At 46.5% G+C, this 21487-nt stretch overlaps 1 protein-coding gene across 2 annotated transcripts in view; it reads right to left on the reverse strand.

Moving 5' to 3' along the window:
- The window catches only part of PITPNC1 (phosphatidylinositol transfer protein cytoplasmic 1), a 255386-nt gene that overhangs the window by 77698 nt on the left and 156201 nt on the right, over positions 1-21487 (reverse strand). For both annotated transcript variants that reach the window (XM_082706740.1, XM_082706741.1), the window contains exon 5: positions 13492-13563. In XM_082706740.1, the coding sequence (XP_082562866.1) occupies positions 13492-13563 (72 nt within the window). The remainder of the gene's footprint in view (positions 1-13491; positions 13564-21487) is intronic.

A 21487-nucleotide genomic window follows, 5' to 3' on the forward strand; every position in this document is an offset into this window, starting at 1 on the left:
TTGGTTCAAGGCTGCCGAGTTCTCCGAATCTAGTACGTCATCCTGCTAAACGCGCCGGGCCAGCTGGTAGCTTTGGGCAGATTTCTAAAGCGTCCGCATCTAAGATGCTCCAAGACCCAAAGGTTGCTGGCCACCATCAGTTGTAAGCAACCCATTCAGCGAATATGTGGAAACAACTGCAAAGTGACAGGAACTTAGATCACAGGAAATAGGAGAGAAGAAGGAGAAGTGTTTCACAGAACACAAGAGTCGGATGAGTATTTTTTTTCAAAACTCAAGATACCAACATCCAGGTGGATACTGAGGAGCATACGACAAACGGCTACTACCCGCCATTCAAAATGAACACATGTAAACATTTTGTCACATTTGATTCTGATTCTACCCCTCCATTAAAGAAATTTTCCCATTTAAAGTTGAAATCCCGGGGCGCCTGGCTGGCTCAGTGGGTTAAAGCCTCTGCCTTTGGCTCAGGTCATGATCTCAGGGTCCTGGGATCGAGCCCCACATTGGGCTCTCTGCTCAGCAGGGAGCCTGCTTCCTCCTCTCTCTCTGCCTGCCTCTCTGCCTACTTGTGATCTCTGTCTGTCAAATAAATAAATAAAATCTTAAAAATAAAATAAAATAAAATAAAGTTGAAATCCCTTCCTCTTCTACTCCTGGCTGGCAGCTATTACAAATTTGTTGTGAACCTGGTCCATATTTTTTTTTTAAAAAGATTATTTATTTATTTATTTATTTATTTGACAGACAGAGATCACAAGTAGGCAGAGAGGCAGGCAGAGAGAGAAGGGAAAGCAGGCCTTCCGCTGAGCAAAGAGCCGGATGAGAGGCTCTATCCCAGGACCCTGAGATCATGACCTGACCTAAGGCAGAGGCTTAACCCACTGAGGCACCCAGGCGCCCCACATTTAAATGATTTTAATGGTTACCCCACATTTAGGTTTCTAAACTCCTGCTGGAGCTAACTTTTTATTATGGAGTGAGGTAGGGATCTAACATTTTATTTTTCCATTTGAAATGTCAATTGACTCAAACGGTATTTTCTGAGAAAATCACCCAATGTCCTTTCTCCCTATTAATTTGAGATGCCATATCTACTTTGTATCAAACTCCCATTATCAGTTTAGATCGACTCTGTCTTTATGTCGATACCACACTCTTTTTATATGGTTTTATTATCTGGTGGGAAGAATTTCCGGTCCTTGCTTTTATTTTTTTTAAGAGCGAGAGAGAGAGCGTGCTCTAGTGTGTCATGGGCAGGGAGGTGGGAGGAGATGGCGCAGAGAGGGAGAGGGAGAGAGAGAATCTTAAGCAGGCTCCATGCCCAGTGTGGAGCCGGACACGGGGCTCGATTTTAGAACCCGGAAATCACAACCTGAGCCAAAATCAAGACTCAGATGCTTTACTGACTGAACCACCCAGGCACCCTTCCTCCTCTCCTTGTTCTTTGTTCAAAATCCGTTCTGGCCATTTTTAGACTTTTATTCTTCATTTTAATTTTATAATCAATTTATGACAATCTAGTTGGGATTTTGAATGGAATTACATCTAATTTGGAAATTAATTTAGAAAATGGCTAATTCCTCATTGTAGTTTTCCCACCCAGGAACATGGAGTATTTATTACATAATCAGGTCTTTGTTATGCTCCTCTTGGTCTATAGAAGTTAAATTGTTCCTAGGTACCTTAAAGGTATCTTGGGATTAATCATGCTATCTGACCTCATATGAGCTTTAAATGCATTGGGTGAGACAGATGATCAAACGAGTAATTACTATATAGTAACCCTGACAAGGGCTATAGGGAAGGAGGCACGAGTATGGTAGTATACAAACATCTAGAAAGGCACACAGCCTGGCTCTAACCCTTAGCAGAAGGGCACACTTAGAAGGCTGATCTCAGTCATCTCCAGCTTCCTCTTCAAAACTTCAGGAGATAACCCCTTGCGTGAAATTGCTCAGAAAAAGCCTAGGGTTTCTACAGTTCAAAAGGATCTCCAATTTATAAACAATTTGAGTGAACAGAATCAATGTTGATGTTCATAATAGTTATGAGTAGGCTAATTTTTTGCTGTTTCATTAATGAAATCAGGATGTCATTGGAAAATGAGGTGACTGGGTGGCTTAGTCGGTTAAGCATCTGCCTTTAGCCCAGGTCAGGCTCTCTGCACCCCACCCCCCCCGCTCACACTTGCACTCTCTCTCTCAAATGATAAAATAAAAATTTAAAAAATCTAAAAAAGAAAAAAAAAGGGATATCACTGGAAAGAAAGAGGATTAAAAACTTCTGCTTCCTGGCTCCAAATAAAGAAAAAAGACTTATTGGGTGACCTTGAGTAGGTTATTTGACATCTCATTGCAACCTATGCATAGTTCCTCAATTTTTTTTTCATTTTATTTTAAAGATTTTATTCATTTATTTGAGAGAGAGAGCACGAGAGGAAAGAGATCAAGGGGAGAAGCAGACTCCCTGGTGAGTAGAGAGCCTGATGTGGGATTCGATTCGGAGACTCCAGGATCATGACCTGAGCTGAAGGCAGTCGCTCAACCAACTGAGCCACCCAGGCGCCCCTAGTTCCTGAATTTTAATAAGATTTTTTTAAAGAAGAAAAAGCATATATAAATAAAAATTTGGTTTTAGCTATGAGCTATGCCAAGTGAGAGTAAGATACATTGTACAAGTCTTCATTCTTGAATATGTCAGCATATATCTACCAGGGTCAAAGACATTCTATATGCACACAATGTTAAGACCACAGGCAAGAAATTTAATATTGCCTCAATACTGTACCATATGACCTAATATATGTCTAGACTTTAGTTTCCCCAAAGGTCCCAAGAATATCTTCTCTTGTCCTATGCATTGGCCCATCCCCACTTAATTCAGAATCTAATCATGGCCTTGGGCCTTAAATTTAGTAGTTGAATTACTGTAGTCTTTAATCTGGGGCAGTTTCCTAGGTTCATGACATGTTCTTTTAAAAAGTTTTGTCCAGTTGTTTTGCAGGATGTCTTTCAGTTTGGATTTGTCTGATTGTTTCCTCCTGATTGATTCATTCAGGTTAAATACTTTTGGCAAGGATAATCCACTGGGATGCTTTGTTCTCAGTGTGTCACAATGGGGGGCACGTTACATCAGTGTGGCCTATTACTGGTGATGCAAAACTGATGGTACCCACTAGACTCCTCCACTGTTTGTAATTAATACATAATCTCTGGGGTGATACTTGGAGACTTTGTGAATTCTTGCTCCTCAATACTGTTTCATTCAATGGTTTTAGCATCCATTAGTGACTCCTGCTTGAGCCAATTATTACTGTAATAGCTATAAAATGGTCACCTAGACCTTGATAGTTGGCCTTGCTTTCCTAGCCCTGATTTCTGGTTTCCCGAACCATGATTCAGCCTTGTTCCTTCGATTATGCTGCTTCTGCCCTGTTCGGTAAACTGTCTTCCTAACCCTTAGCACTAATAGCCAAGCCTTTTTGCATTTACCAGAGCGTCAGTGAAGCAAGCGTAGACAGAAAGCAAATAATGCTTTAAGCTTATCTATTAATATAGCCTGACTATTCTGACTTTAACTTTGAGACTCAGAAAGCTGGTTGCATAGATCCTGCCTTTGCTCACATGTCTTTTACCTCCAGCCTCTCAGATCACAAATTGCGCCACAAATAGCAAAGGCACCATCTTAAGAAATCAAACATGATCTGTTTCCCATTGTCCTCAAAATGATACTATTAGACACCGAGTGAGCAAGGACATGGACTTTCCACTTCATGGACCAAAGTGGATAATAATCCTTCGAAACTGCAAATGGGGGTGTTTTGTGCAACCTTCTTTTTAGCAAGTACTGATTTATTAGAGAAAATTGCAGACTTTGTAGGTGGCTGGTTATAATAATATAAGGTTAAAAACAGAACCATAAAAGTTGAAGACATCAGAGATCACATCTAAAAATAAAGCGAATGCTTTTTTTCTTTCTGTAAGCTTCAACGAGAAGCCATTTGAGGAAAAGCTAATCAGCTTCAGAGACCTGTAAAAACAGATTCTAGAGTTCTCACCGCCATCCCACTGTACAAATTAACCTGAGCAAACTCTGAAATCTGTAAATAAATTATTTTACCTTACATCCATCCACGCTTCCCTCTTGATGTTAAAAATACAAAATACTGATAATGAAATAAACTTCATGATGACTGCTACAATTACAGCCTCAATAACCGGAGTTTTTGCAATAAAATTCTCTCTTTGTCAGTTTAGGTAACTACCGGTGGAAGCTATTTGTGGTCAAGAGGAGAACTTTTCTGGCCAATTCCCCAAGGCAACGCAAGTCAGGAGAAGTCAAAGAATCGAAATGCTTACTGAATTCATCCAAAGAAGGCACCCACCCAAGAGACGAAACTAGATTTCTCAGTTGACTCAATGAGATAATCTAACTCCCTAGAACTGAACCCAATTTAGTGACTGAAAGTAAGTCTTTTTTTTAGATATTTTTTTTTTTTTAAGATTTTTAAAAGTAATCTCTGCACGCAACGTGGGGATCGAACTCACAACCAGAGACCAAGAGTTGCTTGCTCCCACCGACCAAGGCAGCCAACTGCCTTATTCGAAAATGAGTCTTCGAAAAGATAATAGCCAGAAGCTGGACCTCAAGGCCATGGGAAGGAAAGGGACCTTTCTCAGGGCCAGGGTGCTGCTCTCCACCCTGGAGCACCAGAGCTTTCTTTTTTGCTGTCACTTCTCTCCCTAGATAACCTGTCTCTTTTCATTCTCTGAATCATGGCCTACACCTCTCTCCGAACCCTAGATTCATACATTCAACTCCTTACCTGCTGTTTTCACTTGTAAGTCTCAATGGCACCTCAAATTGATTGTGTCTCAAGTGGAACTCTTGATTTCCGACAGTGTTCCCCACTATGCCAATCAAGGTCAGTAGACAAAGCTGGATATCCTGAGGTCATACCTATTTTGCCCCCTCTCTAGGTGCATCAAGTCTAACAGAAAGTCAGTCTGTTTCCAAAATACATCTATCCTAGCTCTCTTTGTCCACTGTCAGCTATACAGCCCAAGCCATATTATCTTTGGTCTGAATGATTGCAATCACTTGCCAACTAGACTCCCTGCTTCCTGTCTTGCTCTCTTCACCTCCATTCCCCATAGAACGGCCAGAGCAAACATTTAAACACATAAATGATGTAAAGTAAAGTGGTCTCTTGAACTGGATTCTAGAACAGTGGGAAAATCTGGTGAAATTTGAACTAGGTCCGCGGTTTTGAGAAATGTTAACAGGGTCACATATGATGTCAACACTAGGGAAAGCTGGGTAAAGGACCTAGGCGAACTCTGTGTACCACCTTTGCAATTTTAGTGTATATTTAAGATTATTCTAAACCAAAAAGTTTATTTCAAAACTCCATAAATATCGTGGTTTGCCTTTGTTTAAAATCCTTGCATAACTTCCCACTGCACTAAAATCCAAACTCCTTGCCATGGGCTCATAGGTCTTACATCATCTGGCTCCCATTACGTTTTTTTTTTTTTTTTTTTTTTTAGTTTGTTTACTTAAGTAATCCCAGTGTAGGGCTCGAACTCACGACCCTGAGATCAAGAGTCACAAGGTCTTCCTACTGAGCCAGCCAGGCGCCCCTGATACTTAAAAGAAAAAAAAGAAAACCCCACAAAACTCATTTCCTACCAGCTAATGGCCTGGCCACTGGTTTTTTGGAATGTTCCAGGCCATGTCAGAGGCTGAGGCCTTGGCCTTTATTGTGCCTATATTAGCTTGCTAGGGCCATCATAACAAAATACAAGAGATTGAGTGGCTTAAAAAACCTAATCCTATTTTCTCACAGTTCTGGAGGCTAAAAGTCCACAATCAAAGTGTTGGTTTAGTTCCTTCAGAGACATCTTCCTTCAGACTGTAGGTAGCCATCTTTTTGCTGTGCTTCTCACACAGTCCTCTCACTCTGGACTCATGCGCCCTGAGTTTTGTGTGTCCAAGTTTCCTCTTCTTTAAGGCCAGAGCAAACATTTAAACACATAAATGATGTAAAGTAACGTGGCCTCTTGAACTGGATTCTAGAACAGTGGTAAAATCTGGTGAAATGTGAACCAGGTTGGATTTGGGCCCACTCCAGTGGCCTCATTTAACTTAATCACCTCCTCAAAGCCTGATCTCCAAACACAGTGACATTCTGAGGTACTTTAGTGTCGGGATTCTGAGAGGACACAACTCAATCCCTAACACTCTCCTTTCCTGGACAACCCTGAAGGTGGTTGGCTTCTTTCAAGCTCACATCTCAGCTGGACCTGTCACTTCCTCTGAGAGGCATTTCCTGACCACTTGGCTTCAAGCCAAGCACCCCGCCACCCTATTTCTTGCCTGCTTTGCATTTATAGCTGGAATTGTTGACTTGCTTATTATCTGCTTTCCCCCACTCCAGGGGTAGTGGAGGCCTTCTCTGTCTTATTTACATATCCTCACTGCTTCTTGTAATGCCTGGCCCACCAGCACTCTCAACATGTGTGGAACAAGAAATGGCTTACCGGCAATTCAGACGAAAGGAGAGTCTCGTCCGGAAATCACCAGTACAGTAAATTCCCAGATATGACCGTAAAAGCAGCAGCACCTAATATTTTCATGGTACTTTACAGTTCATGAAGGGCTTCCAGGTAAATGAACCTGTCCGAATCCTCCAAACCAGGACGCAAGCATTATTTACTCTCTTGATAAAGAAACCACTGCCTAAGGTCATGCAGCTGGGACCTCAATACGGATCTTTCTGTCTCACAGAGAACGACTTTGTGTTCTTTGATTACAGTTAGAAACTGAACAGATCCACGTATCACTGTCAGGGAGCCTCGGAGGAGAGCTTTGTGAAGGACCCAGACTCACACTTCCAGGAACTAAGCCGGACATTCTTTCCATCTGCTCTGAGGAGTTTTGTTGCTGAGGAATAATGGCCAAACAAGAATAAATACGGTGCCCTAAGGCTCTTCTACTGTGTGTGTGTGTGTGTGTGTGTGTGTGTGTGTGGTGCTCGTGGTTATATAAACATGCTTTCTGTAAACCAGTCTGTTTCCAGGGGTATGAAGAAGTGAAGAAATTAGGAGACCCTGATTTCCTAAGTCTTCACAGTCGGTTTAAGGAGCACTTAATTTCCTTTTATTTTTTATTTTTTTTTTTTTTAAAGATTTTTTATTTATTTATTTATTTGACAGAGAGAGATCACAAGTAGGCAGAGAGGCAGGCAGAGAGAGAGAGGAGGAAACAGGCTCCCTGCTGAGCAGAGAGCCCGATGTGGGACTCGATCCCAGGACCCTGAGATCATGACCTGAGCCGAAGGCAGTGGCTTAACCCACTGAGCCACCCAGGCGCCCCTTAATTTCCTTTTAAATCTATCCTTGTCTGGGGGCACCTGGGTGGCTCAGTGGGTTAAAGCCTCTGCCTTCGGCTCAGGTCATGATCCCAGGGTCCTGGGATCAAGCCCCGCATCGGGCTCTCTGCTCAGTGGGGAGCCTGCTTCCTCCTCTCTCTCTCTGCCTGCCTCTCTGCCTACTTGTGATCTCTGCCTGTCAAATAAATAAATAAAATCTTAAAGAAAAAAAAAAAAGAATATGATTCGCATGCTTTAAAGAAAAAAGAAAATCTATCCTTGTCTGCCTTGACATCTCTAAGATTCACCTGGGGGAGCTTTACAAATCCCACTGCCTGGACCCCACCCCTGACTGATGAAATCAGGACCCCAGGGATTGGGACAGTGATATCAATGAGAGCCAAAGCTTCCCGGTGACTTTACTATGTGGCCTCCATCGAGAATCATCCGTCTAGATCCCTGAATGGGAGTAACCGGGGTGGTGGCTTCTATCTCCCCTCCTTTAACTGGAGGATGGGCTCTGTAAAGCTCCAGACACTTCCAACTGGAGAATTCAGCATTCCTAGAGGGACGATGTTCTATCCTTCTTGTGTGCTGGCTGGTTGAGACCAGTCTGCAACCAGGACCAATGAAATCAGAATTCCAGAGAAATGGAACTCAGCCAGGAGCTGTTGTTCAAATTTCTCAGGTAACTCCAATGTGCAGCCGAGGTTGAGAGCCACTGCTTTAAACGGTGCTGACGTTGTTTGGAAGAGGAAATAAAGACGAGTCTGCTCCCCATTAACCCCACGGAGCCACAGTAACCCGGCAGCAGCTGTCACACGTGTGCAAAACACCTTCTCTCCCAGATCTAGATTTATGGCCTCGGACAAACAACAGAACCCTACCTTGGCATGGTGCCGTCTTCCCCAGTGCTAATTAAAACCTAAATAATTCTCATTATTATGTGCACAAAATAAATGGGCTTCAATTTAAGACAACTTTCCCACTGTGTCCTGGTTAATGTAATCACAACTTACAGGTTTTCACAATCATAAATATGAGTTTTATTTTAACGAGGAGAAGATATTTATAGCTAGTCATCCCACTACTATTTTTTTTATTTAAACTAGATATGGGGTCATGTAAAAAAATGACTTGTACAGTGATTGATAATGGGATAACAACATGTACTCTCTTCAATCACTAATCAATATGATTATCACTAGCGTCTTTCAATTTAATTGTTGCTTCTTATCGTCCGTCATCAGTTTCATTAAGTTTTTGGCAGGTAGGGGAGGAAACAGGATGCAGATAACGGTATGAAGGATGCTAGCTGAATGATAAGACTATACTCCCAGAAAATGCAAAGAAATAAACTGAGTTTATTAAATAATTTGGCAAAGCGATGAGACCAGAGAAATACCCGCTACTGCACAACATTCTCTAGCCATTCTGCTTCCCACCAGCAACTCTGGACTCCTCCCTGGACAGAAAAAGAGTGTGCCAGCACACACCATCTGCTTGAGGCTCTAGCTTTGAACCCCTGGACAAAGTTGGCTTTTAACAACGAAAGCATTATTACGTAAATACATATTTGCCATGCTCTGGTTTTGAAGCATTAACAAGTGTGAACGAAAACCATTGAAGTCTTCCTTTTCCGCCTCCCTGGGACCAACCTCGAAGCAGGTGGGTGACCCAACAGCTGCTTTTGGATATGGTAATTGGAGGAAGGAGAATGGGCCAAGAAGTCTGATCAAGCCAGGGCTGGTCTGTCTGACCCTGCGGCCTCTGAAGCAAGACCTGGGGTTCTGTGGAGTGGAGCCAGGCAGAGGCTTGGATGGGAAAGTGGGCAAATTGGGTGCCATGTGGTGTGGGGCCCCTGAGTGGTCTCAGAGTCAGTAAACTGGGGAGGAGGAGGCAACACAGGGGACAAGGGCTGGCATTTCTCCCAGAGGAAGCAAACTGTCTTGACAAGGACCGCCTACCAGCACCCAGGGGCTCCGCGCTTCTCTTATGGGCCAGATTAAATCTCCGAGAGCACGGACAGAGGATGTGGACGGAGGACGTTGATGCCAACCACGGATCCTGGCTTTCAGGTGGCTAACCTGGGATTTTAAGGTCCTACCAGAGTAGTGAAAAGAACTTAGCACCCACCGCAAAGGGGTACGGGATAATGAAATGACAACCATGTCCATTTTTCTGGACCAGCTGAACTGAGCAGAGAATATACCAGAAGATCACGCTGGTCCTATCCACCTATAAGGATATCGGTGAGCCTGCACATGTCCTCACACCTCTGCAATGGGGCAGGTTTTATCTACTTGTGAGGTCAGAAGCCCAGGGAAAAACAGAAAGCAAGGGAATGTGTTTATAAAGACTAAAAGACATTTGAAAACGTTCCCCATGCTGTGTTTTCAGACTGCGCCGGTTAACGTAATTCAGGGACGTCTGCTCTGTATCAGCCTTTCCTTGATGGTCCTCAGCCACATCAAAACGTTAAAAGGGTCAAGCCCATTTCAGTATCCAGTGTCTGGCGAGTACACTTAAGTATGGAATACAGTGCAGCCATTTAAAATCATACAGGGAGGGGTGCCTGGGTGGCTCAGTGGGTTAAAGCCTCTGCCTTCGGCTCAGGTCATGATCCCAGGGTCCTGGGATCGAGCCCCGTATCCAGCTCTCTGCTCAGCGGGGAACCTGCTTCCCCCCTGCCTCTCTGCCTACTTGTGATCTCTCTGTCAAATAAATAAATAAGTAAAATCTTTAAAAAATAATAAAATAAAATCATACAGGGAAGGATACTTCAGGGTATGTTAAAAATGGCATTTCTGTGTGATTCGGTTTTGGGGCAATTGTCTAAAAAAACTTATAGTGATCTGTACCATGAAGTGCCATCAGCAGTAATCTCTGAATTACAGAAAAACTATTGGAATTTCTTTTCTTTTGCGGGGGGAGTGGTCCTCTTTTGCATTTCCCAAGTTTTAATAACCGTGTGTTAATTTTCCAATCAGTTAAGTCATTTTACAAGGGCTCAAGTTTAAGGGTGATGTAACATTCCTTTAGACATTGAGGTTTTGATGTGCTTGGCCACCAACGCACCTCTTATTTCAGGCTGCTGACGAGGAGGTGGTCCTCAACTTTTCCCTCGAGGTTATCAACCACTCAGGGATGCTAATGGTTGGGGAACCTAAACTGACCAAGGCCAGTACCCCAGCCAGTTGCATTCTTCTCTCCCCTGGAAAGTTCGGGAATTCTGGAGAAGGCATTCGGCTAGGACAGTGGGTGACATCTATTGATTGGGTCAAATTCTGAGACCCGCTGGGTGCTGTTTTGACTTGAGTCTCTCCAACCCGGGGTCAGCAAACTTTTTTCAGGCAATAAACAGTTTAGGATTAAGGGGCCATATGAGCTCGGTTGCAAGAAGGCATCTCTGCTGTTACAGCAGGGAAACACCTTCGATCACACACAAATGAGTGTGGCTGTGTTCTATCAAAACTTGATTTACAAAAAAAGTAGTGTGCAGACCCCGGAAAACCTCCAGGTTTCTTAACTTAGTTCAAGAAGAGGAAGCGACCAGGTACCAGCCAAGTCAGTCCCTGTAAATACAGTCAAAACTCCCTTATCCGCATTTCACTTCCCATGGATTCAGTTACGTGTGGTCAACTGTGGTCTGGAAGCAGATGAACCTCCTTCTGACCTATCATCAGAAGGTCAACAGCAGCCCTGACAGTACGACACTCTGCCTATGTCATCCACTGTCATCTCATCACATGGGCATTTCATCACCTCACATCGTCACAAGAAGAATATGGTGCAGTGAGATGCTCTGAGAGAGTGAGAGAGATCCTATTCCTATATTCGAATTTTGTTCTAATTCCTCTGTTTGATTGCTGTTGCTGTTAATCTTTTATCTGTGCCCAACTTATAAATTAAACTTTATAACAGGTATGGGTATGTAAGCAGAAACAGGTGTATGGGCGGTTTGGTATTATCTGTGGTTTCAGGCATCCACTGGGGGTCTTGGAATGTGTCCCCCACAGGGAAGGGGGGACTACATAACTGAATGTCGCTTTTTAAGCTTTTTCCATATGAGGGATTAGCAGTGGCGACTCTATGCTGAACGGAGGGAAGCCCACTATTGTGCTTATGTCTGTCTTTCTTTTCTTTCTTTCTTTCTTTCTAAAAGATTTTATTTATTCATTTGACATAGAGAGACACAGCAAGAGAGGGAACACAAGCAGGCAATGTGGAGAGAGAGAGAGGCAGGCTTCCCACCGAGCAGGGAGCCTGACTCGGGACTCGATCCCAGGACCCTGAGCCAAAGGCAGATGCTTAACGACTGAGCCACCCAGGTGCCCCATGTCTTTATTTATTATGTTGGTTTTTCCTCCAACTAAGCTACGATTACCTGAAGTTTGAGGAATGAGTCTACATTTTTAATACCATGTATGAGACGTGATACACACTCAATACTCAACAGAGAAGGTGCTCGACACGCCCTTGCTGGGAACGGCGAAGGAGTGAGTGTCCTCCTACACCGAGCTCGTGTGAAACCGAGTTCTTGAGTGACGCCCCCTGGGAGCCACTCCAGCTCTGTCCAGGTAGACTCCACTTTGAAAAGGACAACCTGTGTTCCCCCACAAATATACCTGTACCTTCCAGAAGGATTTGTTCCTGTTCTTTTTTTCTTTCTTTAACATTTTCTTTCTTTATTTACTTATCAGAGAAGCAGAGGGAGAGGGAGAAGCAGGCTCCCCACCAAGCAAGGAGCCTGATGCGGGACTGGATCTCAGGACCCTGGAATCATGACCTGAACTGAAGGCAGATGATTAACCGACTGAGCCACCCAGGCGCCCCAGGCAGGAACTTTCTAGAAGAGATTTCTAGAAGATGTTGACACAAAGAACCATAATGTAGGCCTGGCCAAAAACGGTTCTAAAGGGTTTCTTAGTTCTTTTCAAGGACTGTTTTCACCTGGAAAAACGAGTTCGAGTAGATGATGTTTGTGAGTCCTTATAGCTCTTGCCTCGTGGCACTTAGGTGCCCCCACGACATCCTCCTGCATCCTGGTCTGCATTCCCTGGGCTCTGGGAAGGCTCCAAAGAGGTCACCTTGTCAGGAAAGGCTCTCTTGACCGTTATGACACAGTCTCCATCTTCATCAATTTCCACAAATGCAGAACACGTAAATGGAGGAGAGATGAATAGGTAAAGCTCTGTAGCCTCTAGAGCCAGGCTCTTCCCTCAGTGGGTCCTGATGGAACCCAGAGCCCAATCTTGGGGTAAGGCTCTTGAATCATCAAAACATCCACTCCCAATGACATGGCCCCAACAGAAAGAGGCTGGGGTAAAAGCCAGGTCAGAAGATGGATTCTCACCAATATTAATAAGGTATGGGGCTGAAATCTAGAAAGAATTGGCTTGTCCCATAAGGTAAGTACTTTGCAGGACAGGTACGCTGATTTTAATGTGGGATATCTATTAGTGTACTTATGTGAACATAAGCATAGTCCAGAAAATCCATACAGGATGTACACAGATATTTGATAGTGTTCATTTTTCTTTTCTTTTCTTTTTTTAAGGTTTCATTTATTTGAGAGAGCATGAGCAGGGGGAGGGCCAGAGGGAGGAGACTCCCCGCTGAGTGGGGAGCCCAACATGGAGCTCGATCCCGGGACCCCGGGATCACGACTTGAGGCAAAGGTAGACACTTAACTGAGTGAGCCACCCAGGCGCCCCATAATCATTTTTCCAAGTAAATGTTAACAGTCACTGAGAAGATGTACGCTCAATCCAGTGATCAGAAAGCAAATCCTGGAGTTCGAGGTCCCCACCTCCCCCTGATACACCAATGACAACCATTCTAGGTCACCAAGATTTCTGCACAGAGGCCTGCAGAAAGGACACAAAGCTGGAAAGAAAGCTGGGCCACAAAGAAATTCCAGGGAGAAATAATAGGGAAATCGCCCCAGAAAGCAAATGCCAGAGCTTCTCCAAGGTCCCAGGCACAGATCCTGCCGCTGGCCCTCAGCACCCATGGGGCCAAGAAACTGTCATTAACTCTCGGAGCCCAGAGGCTGAGGGCACAGTACGGAACCAGGGTGGTGGGGGTTGGGGGGGGGGCGCACTACTCACGCGGTCGTTGCTTCCTTTGTTGTCTTCGTACTTGGTTTCTATATGAATGGAGAATTTCGGCAGAAAGGAACACTACGGGGGACAAAAAGTAAAGTTCCATTAGCATACCATTTTTTCCTCTCTTCACATTCACCGTACATCTCTGGACCCTCTCCTGACCATCGTGCTGGGTGCACTACTCCCGATCAGTAATGTGAAGATACTAGGTCAATATCCAAATTCAGAAAGAAAGCCGCCTTTGGCAACATGAACACACTTGTACCCAGAAGTCAGGCCAGAGTTGTCCATTTCCAAAAAGGAGTACGTTCTCTGAGTCCTATGACAGGCTTTTGAAAAGCAAACCCCTGAAACAGGCAGTCCCAATGCTGGGGTGCTTACTGCCTGCTGCTAGATACCTGGGGACCCAGCCTTAACCTTTATATCAATGTGCATAGACAGCTAGGGCGGTGGTATACGGTAGGAGAACTTGAAGATAACACATTATTGACGTTGGACACACCCGGATTTTGGTTTTGAGTTTATCACCTGGCAGCTCTGTGACCGGGAGTCACATCATTTACATTTTCTGAACCCTGGCAGCATGGAAATGGGGGTAATAATTATTGCATATAGTAACGTTTTGAGGGTTCAATCAAATCATATGTGTAAAACACGTAACTGCTAGGCACAGGGGAAGTGTTCAACAAAGGAGAGCCATCAGAATGAGGCTGTAGCTGAGCTTGACATAAAGGGCATCCCCCCTTTTCGGCAGCACAGGGGAGAGAAACCCCAAAAGCACACTGCCCTACTGTCGTCCGGGCTCCATGAGTCACCGTCTGTGTATTAAGTAGATGTTAAGGGTTAAGGTAGCCTGAGAAGAGGATTCTGACGGCTGTTGATGTAACCTCCCTCCTGCTGGGCATTCACTTTCCTGGCCACAAGAGACGGGATTGGAGGCTAATGGCGAAAATGACCCAGCAACTCCACCGGGAGGTGCAGGTGTCAGAGAAATGAGACTGGCTGATCCGCCCACAATCCTGAGTCTGGCTCCTTTACTGATGTATCCAACACACATGGAACACGTATTCCATATACCAGGCGCTGGTCTAAGCGCGTTCAAGTTCTCGTTCATTTATTCCTCATAAACATGCCATGGAGTAGGTATACCAGGATGATCCCTGCTTTCAAGATGAGGGAACAGGGACACAGAGAGGTTGAGTAAATGGCCCACAATCACATAGCTCGTAAACAGTCATGTCCAGATTATAAGGCTGGTGGCCTTGGTCCCCGTGTCCCTGCTGTTCATCACTATCCCGCTGGTTCTCAAAGTGGGGTGTTCAAAACCGCTACAGCAGCAGCGTTCTAGAACCAGCGAGAAACGCAAATTCTTGGGCCCAACCCTGTACTCACTGGGTCAGAAGGTCTAGGGAAAGGGCTCAGGCATCTGAGTGTATGTGTGTGTGTGTTTAAAGATTTATTTATTTATTAGAAAGTGGGAGGGGGGTGCAGAAAGAGAATCCTCGAGCAGACTCCCTACTGAGCACAGAGCCTGACATGGGGCTCGATCTCACGGCCCTAATAGCATGACCTAAGCCAATCAAGACATAAGCCGAAGTCAAGAAGTTGACGCTTAACCAACTGAGCCACCAGGCGCCCCCCGCCCCACCCCAGGCATCTGTGTTTGGCAAGCCTTCCAGGGGGATGTAGGTGCCAGCTTTCACTGGAAAACCATCTCATTACCCCGCACACGGGAAGAAAACAGTGTGCATTAGCTAAAATTCAGAAGTCTACGATACTTCGCCCCGTGTGCTTCATCGCCCCCTAGTCCAGGATCCCCTTTCAGCGCAGCAGAGAACCCTAGCAGCATGTGTAGGAGGAAGCAGAGGCCTTGGACGTGCCATTGATAATTCCGACATCACGTGACTGTGTGCCCTCGGCATTCATCTGTCTTAATCCAAGTCAAACAAGCAAGCTGAACCATGACTAAGGAAACACAGAAACAATCAATCCCAGTAATTGTCTTTAAGGAGAATGAAGCTCTGTGATTATTAACACCTTCTCTGCTGTGTCCTCTCAAAACCCTCACTTCACAGCTGCTGCCCTCACACACACACACACACACACACACACACACACACACACGCAGTCCAGGGGATGTCCAAGGCAGGGCTGATCAACACGAATCAAGACATTGGAGGAATCGGAGGGGCGCAGAGGCCCACAGCAGAAGCTCTTGCTTGACATGGGAACTTGGGCAGGTGCACCTCCTGAGACCCTTTTAAAAATATCAAGCCTTCCGGCAAACTGATTGGTCCTTTTTAACCCATAATTCACTGGAGGATCAGTGCAGGGCGGGGACAGTGCCAGATGGCAAGAGGACAGTTGTCCTGGGCGGGGAGCTGAGTCTGACTGCATCAGAATGGAGCACTCCACGAGGAGTTTTTATCGGTTGAACCCTAAACCACTTAACTAAGGTCGAACAAAATGAATTTTTGCATTTGGATATTAAGCCCAAATATGAAATGCAAAACTCGTATGCAAATTACCAGATGCTGTTATTTTTTTGAGTCAAGGACTTAGGTTATTTTCATATCAGAAATGGTAACCCTGCCAGAGGCTGGGAGTACACCTGGTTTGGCTAGGGGGCGGGGTTGGGGGGCTGTAAGGGGATACACAGATACACGGATGGGACAGGTCCACTCTAGGCTGGTCAGGGTCTTTTCGTGGAGCAGGGGTTTGGGACTGATCATTGCCTTGGGATATCCAGTGGCTGGTTCTCCAAGCCGTGGAGGTGTGGTGTTAAAATCAGGACGACATCTGGCCTGGAGCATTTTCAGAGCTGTCACTAAAATCTTTCTGGCTAGAAGTCCATCTTGAGATCTGGTTCTGTTCACCCGACACACGTTAGCTGCCCTAAAAACCCAGTCCACTAATCCTAGTAGAGTCTTAGTGATTACCCAAGGTTTTTCATGCCTCCTGGCTGGCTTCTGAGGTTATCCTGAATCTCTTCCCTTCTCTAGACCCCCTGGGCTTCCTTCTTCCTCTCTTATAGCGGATAATTTTAACTCATAGTTTGGTAAGACCATGTGACAGAAACACCCAGAATTTCTCTCTCTTCCACTGCAGATCTGCTCATTTCTTTATGCTGCTGCTTCTTCTTTGTGAATCAGAGAAAGACGCTGCTTTCTGCATTCCAGTGGAAAATCATATTAACGAGAACTGAGACAGAGAGCAACAGACCAGGGCTCAAAACTGGACTTGAGCAAATTATTGTGGCGTTCCCAGCCTCAGTTTCCCCGCGACAGAACGGGGACCACCCTTCTCTACTCCATAGGAGTGTTGAGAAGATCAGTAAGATCATTCTGGCAAACCCCAGCACAGGGCCTGGCGCATAGCAGATGCACAACAAAAAAATATTTGTAAGTCTCTTCTCTGGAAACGTGTTTCATCGATTATTTGCAATTTCTCCTGGCTTCCTTCCTGCATGAAAAGTGTCATATTCCTAAAATACGGGTATCAAATTCCTTCACGGATGTTCCTTCCTTCATCTACAATTAATGGCATGTCTCCTTGTGTCCACAATCTAACTCTATGAAAAGAGTAGCACATGGGGTGCCTGGGTGGCTCAGCAGGTTAAGCATCTGCCTTCGGCTCAGGTCATGATCCCAGGGTCCTGGGATATAGTCCTGCATTGGGCTCCTTGCTCAGCAGGGAGTCTACCTCTCCCTCTGCCTCCTACTCCCCCTGCTTGTGCATGATTTCTCTCGCTATCTCTGTCAAGTAAATAAATGCAATCTTTAAAAAACAAAACAAGGAAAAGAGTAGCCCAGGCCTCCGGTCTGCCCTTTCTCACCTCTCCCTCTTCTCAACCAGAGCAGCAGGGTATGGAAATGACCAAAGGTCCAAGAATTTTCAAACCAGCACCGCTTCCCTGTCCACACCCTGAGGAACTCTCTACACTGTTTAACATGAGCCAAGAATGCCACCTTCAATGGAGGGGTCTCCTAGGGTCTGGCCTCGGCCCTATTTTCTTGCTCTGAACCCCCTCCCTTGGTGATCTCACCTGCCCGTCACTTTGCTGCGACCACGTTCAGGCTCATCTCTCTAATGCCACCTGCTCTTCTCCCATGTCCAGCTACCCACCGGCCATCCCCAACAAGGGTCCTGAAGCATCCAAACTGGAAGGTCCACACTGAGTTCAAATGTTCTCCTGCCCCCCATGATCACCCGAGGGCCACCATAACAAACGGCTATGAGCGGTGTGGCTCATCACCCTTAGTTCTAGAAGCCAGAAGTCTAAAATCAAGGTGTTGACAACGTACTGCTCCCTTTGAAGGGTCCAGGGAGAACCCTTCCCTGTCTCTTCCAGCTTCTGGTGGCCCCAGGTGTCCCTTGGTTTGTGGCTGCTCCAACCTCTTCCTGCGCCTTCAGATCACCTTCTTTTCCCTGGGTGTCCTCTTTTTATAAGCTACCAGTTACTGGATTTAGGCCCATCCTATTCCTAGTGTGATTTCATCTTGGATCTCAAGGTCTGAAGCTAATTACATCTGCAAAGACCCTATTTCCAAAAGGTCACACTCAAAAGTTCCAGTGGGCATGAACTTTGAGGGGACACCATTGAACCCACTACACTCACCCATCACATCCAATGAAAGCCCAAATCCTGCTGGGTCAGCTTCCCTCCTTAAAAGCAAAACCTAGAATCCTCTGTTGATACCCTAATTTTCTTCATGGCTCTGCCCTATATTCCTCCCAGCCAGTCCCAGAAGACCACTTGCCAGTCCCTGGAACACATCTGACCGCCATGTTTTTTTTTGCTGCCCACAGCATTTTCAGCCTGAAGCCTCCTTCTTAAATCTCACCCACAGACCATCTCACATCCCACGTCAGAATGATGATTCCCCTGCGCACAGGGAGCATTCTGTTTGTACCTTTGTCACACACTTATCTCCTTTTCTATCTCCACAGCTGGCTCAGTGTCTGGCTCACCCGTCAGAAGATAAGCTGCAACCTTTCCCTCAGGGGGATTCTTCCCTACTCCCTGCCGTCACTGCCACAAGTCCCCAGACATTCCAGTCTGAAAGCTTCTGTTTCAGTTCTGCTTTCTGTGACTAAGGGCTTTGTTCTAGCCAGGAATATACCATCTCACCTGGGCACCCTCAGCGATCTCAAGGGAACCCCACCTTCCAACCTTGGACTTCCTCCAAACAAACATGTCCTATCCCCTGAAGATTCGGACACATTTACACCAAAGAGGGGGATTCCATGCCACTGAGGAGTGTGGGAGCAGAAGACAGAATTGGGAACCTTGACACAACCAACTGGAATGTGTCTCTTCTGAAGGGAGACACTAGGAGTTTCATCCACTGGTACAACTGGAAGGCGTCAAGGGATTCAGAAGATTCCTGTGCTCTCTATGACACAGTTACTTGGGAGCACTGAATGCTTTTAGTCCCGTTTGGCTCATAGAAAGACTAAAATACTCATGGCAGGCAGAATTCTCAGGTGGCCCCCAAGACTCTCAGCCCTTGGGGGGTGCCTGGGTGGCTCAGTGGGTTAATGCCTCTGCCTTGGGCTCAGGTCATGATCTCAGGGTCCCGGGATCGAGCCCCGTGTCAGGCTCTCTGCTTAGCAGGGAGCCTGCTTCCCTTCCTCTCTCTCTGTCTACTTGTTCTCTCTATCTGTCAAATGAATAAATAGAATCTTAAAAAAAGTAAAAAAAAAAAAAAAAAAAAGACTCTCAGCCCTTGGGATATACACCTAGCCCAATCCCTCCCCCCAAAGTGTGGGTAAGACCTTTGAGAATAACGGGATAGTGCCCTTTGATTAGATTGCCAAGGCAATCAGATGATAGGACATTATATAAATTCTTTTTTGAAGAAGCTGAGATTCTGGCTGCTCTGGAAGAAGTAAGTGGCCATGTGGGGAGATGGCCATGGGGCTAGCGCCAGGGAAGTTTCCAGATGCTGCGAAAGACCCCTGGAGGCCAGCCAACTAGAAAACTGGACTTCGGTCCTATTAACAGCAACAAACTGAAACCGGCCAACCAGGGAGCCTAAAAAAGGACCCTGGGCCTCAGATGAGACTGGGGCCCAGCCTAGTGAGACTCTGAGCCACGACCTAGCTAACCTGGGCCCGGCAGACACTCTGAGATAATACATTTGTGTCTGAAGTGGCTAAGTTTGTGGGGAATTTGTTGTGCAGCAACAGGAAAACCAGTAAGAATACCTAACCTCAAGAATCACCCGTTTGGCTTTCATCTGCGTAAAAAAATCACTCCGTGGCAGTCTGCAAAGGTCTCAGGAAAACGGGGGATTTGTGCTCGTCTAACTTAGTAGCTCCGGCTGCGGAAGTCGGCGGGTTTGTCGATGACACGGCTTATGGCCCAGGGTGACGTCTGCCAGTAACCGATGGCACTGAGCTTGCCACGGGCAGGTGTCCCAATGGGGCAGGACCCGCCTCGCCCACAGGAAGCAGGAATCCGGTAGAAAGAGCACAGGCTTTGGAGTGAAACAGACGTTAGTTCAAAGCCCAGCTGCTTTCCTCACAAACTCCGTGACTCCGAGGAAATTCCTTGATCCCTCTGAGCCTCAGTCTTCTCCACAAAATGGACACGGTACCAACCGCATCACTGTGGCATCAAGATGGAATGATCGAGCAAAGGGCCAGGCAGTGGCTGGTGGGACGGGTGCCCAGCCCACTGCACCCCTGCCCGTGGGATCCCACGGGCTCTGCGGGAAGGAAAAGGCTGGGGTGGGGAGATCCTCCCTGCACACATGCACGGTCACGCGGGGAGACTGTGGACTTGGAGGGGTGGTGGCAACAAGAGGAAACCTGACGACGGGTCCTTCCCAAGATGTGGTGGCCACACCACACACCACAGAGCAGATTTACGCTGTCCTGGCCTCACTCTGCCTCCTGCCCCGCTGTGCTGTTGAGGACTGTGGGATCGTCTTCTCCCTGTCTTTGTCCTTCCTAACGGCCTGAAGCAGCTCCTGCTTCTGTGGGCAGGGCTTGCTCCCCCCCCGACCTCTTTTCTGCTTTCTTCGACCCCCTGCCAACTTCAGGCCGGGCAACAAGAACACGACCAGGATCCCTGTGGACTCCCTTCTTTCCTAGACGTAAAAGGCTTTATTCCTTCTCGTTCACTCAGCCTTATTACAAAAACCGAGGCTCAGACAAGTTGAGAAATAGCATCCAAAAAAAAAAAAAAAAAACCCACCAGCATCTGGGAGCCCCAGGGGTCCCCTGAGATGACCCTGCTTCAGGCAGAGGACCAGGCCAGTGACTCTAGAGCAGGAAGATGAAGAGGGGAGAGAGGCAGTAACGTGCCCGAATCCCCTGGAGCCCGGGGGACCTCATGAGTCAAGTCAGCCCCTCCCTCCTTGCCTTCCTCCCCTGGGCCCATTCAAGATCTGGAATCTTCTTTCTCATGAAGAATCTTTTTTTCCCCCCTCTCTCTTCTTGACTAGAAAAGCAGCTCGGCCAGGAGAATCGTCCCTGATACTCACTTTATTCCATGCAGGGTTTGTTTTGCCCCCTAACGCCCTAAAAATAGTAGCAGTGTCACGGGGACATGAGAGACACGAGGCAAAGCTCTCCTGTCATCTCCTCTTTGATTTTCTCGCTTAGATCCTCCAGAGCCAGAAAAGTCTCACGAGGGCCGCTAGCATCGGCTCCTGCTACAAGCAGCTTCTTCTGGACCCAGCAGCCACGCACGCAGCTTCCGTAGGCCTCCACTGGCAATGGTGGCCACGGCCATTACCGCGCACTTGGGAAACTCCCAGCACCCGAAGCCAAGTGCGCAGGAAAGCGAGGGGTCTCTGCGGGACACGGGAGAGCGCGGGCTTGTGTCTCTGGGAAGTGATGAGAGACTCTGGGGAAGGAGAACACCGGGAAAAACCAGTGGAGTACCTGGCCCGCTGCAACAGTCATTTCCAGACCCAGCACTCCCGGGGCCAGTGTCGGGAAAGGGGAGCGGCCCGGGCAACCAGCACGGCGGGGCTGGATTTTCAAT

Source organism: Mustela nivalis (genome assembly GCF_964662115.1).
Source record: "Mustela nivalis genome assembly, chromosome: 17".
In the NCBI taxonomy this organism is placed as follows: Eukaryota; Metazoa; Chordata; class Mammalia; order Carnivora; family Mustelidae; genus Mustela; species Mustela nivalis.